Below are 1427 nucleotides of genomic sequence, written 5' to 3' on the forward strand. Positions count from 1 at the left end.
TGGTTCGACACGCAACTGTAAAATGACCGGCGCACGTCACAGAAGTCTTTGCACTGGTGACGTGTCCCAAGTGCGGAATCTACGAGTTGAGAGCAAGATGCAAATACGTGCGGTAGACGCGCACATACATCCCGCACCTGTCATGTGGTCGTATAAAAACGCCATTTCTGCGACGAGCGATCAACTTCAAGCACGATTTGGCGCGAAATATAACACGGCTCTGTTCAGATATGTTGCGTCGACAAAGCCGCTACAAGCACAAGTGCTACGCAGCAATGACAAGAGTTCAACTGCCGATCCCCACAGATTCAGGTCGGTTTGTCGGCAATTCTCACTTTCCAATACCATGCCTGCCTCCCTCGACACTATCCTTCCCGCGCCAGTGCTCAGCAACGCCATGAACAGCGTGCACTACACCAGCGACGACGACGTCGAGCTGCCCAACATCTACACGTACTTCCACGACTTTACCTTTGAAACGGACGCCAACATGGACGACATGGACGCCGTGTCGGTCTTTATTGCTGGCCTCGAATACCTCAAGCACCTCTTTATGACCTCCGCACCGCCGACGGCTGCGTAGTGAGCCTTCTCGACCCACGTTTGTACTATACAAGTATTATTTCAAGCAAAATGAGCGCGAGTTCCTTACTTTTCGACAATTTGTTGGAATTGGCTCGAGTGTCTGTATTGTGATTGAATAATTTTCAATCTCAAGGCCAAAATAGCCGTGAGACGCGTACCTTGCATTTAGGAAATATAGGACACTTGCTCGCATGAAATGATTGCTGACAATCCTAGTTCGCCAGTGTAGACTTGATAGCGGCATCATGGGCTTCGATTCATGTGATGCCCTAGATCTATCTGTCTTTAGATGTTACGACTTTAGCTTTTCGGAAAGAGCTATGGGTACTTTGGATATTGCGACTTTCACATTTCGCGAAAGAGCTAAATCCTGCAAACAGATACCACTATTGTTGTTGTTGTTGAAGTGGGTCGTCTATTAAAATAGATACGTAAATCTACGCTAAATAAAATTGTCGGACTTTCTTCGTTGTGTAGGCGCTGGTGATGATCTTGATCTAGGCCGGCGGAGGCAGGAGCGCGATCCGCGGGACAAGGTGCTGGCGCGGCCACTCGTGTTGAGCGAGGAGTTGGAGAAGGCGACGGAGAGCCATCTGCCCTGGGTTTTGAACGAGGCTGTGGTGCAAGTGCATTTGAGCGACACGCGCCGCCCCTATTGTTGTTGTTGCTGACAACAACGAAAATTACGCATTTTGTTATCCACTAAAATGCGTAATTTTCGTGAAGAACGAAATGGACTAGAAGCTGACGAAGATAAGAAGATAAGGTTCTTAAGGCTCTTGAACGAGGCAGTGGTGCAAGTACAGTTGGCCAATCCTTTGTCATCCTATTGATTTCTTCTT

The 1427-nt window shown here is 48.3% G+C and overlaps 1 protein-coding gene across 1 annotated transcript; it reads left to right on the plus strand.

Annotated features, from left to right (window-relative positions):
• The first annotated feature begins 236 nt into the window (after positions 1 to 236).
• SDRG_08101 (hypothetical protein) lies at positions 237 to 662 on the plus strand. Its single transcript, XM_008613968.1, has one exon. The coding sequence runs from the start codon at positions 347 to 349 to the stop codon at positions 581 to 583; it is 237 nt and encodes a 78-aa protein (XP_008612190.1). The 5' UTR covers positions 237 to 346; the 3' UTR covers positions 584 to 662.
• The last annotated feature ends 765 nt before the right edge of the window (positions 663 to 1427 follow it).

Source organism: Saprolegnia diclina (genome assembly GCF_000281045.1).
Source record: "Saprolegnia diclina VS20 unplaced genomic scaffold supercont1.24, whole genome shotgun sequence".
NCBI lineage: Eukaryota > Oomycota > Saprolegniomycetes > Saprolegniales > Saprolegniaceae > Saprolegnia > Saprolegnia diclina.

Coding starts and splice junctions, on each gene's coding strand:
- SDRG_08101 (XM_008613968.1), top strand. CDS start 347: ATGCCTGCCTCCCTCGACACTATCCTTCCCGCGCCAGTGCTCAGCAAC.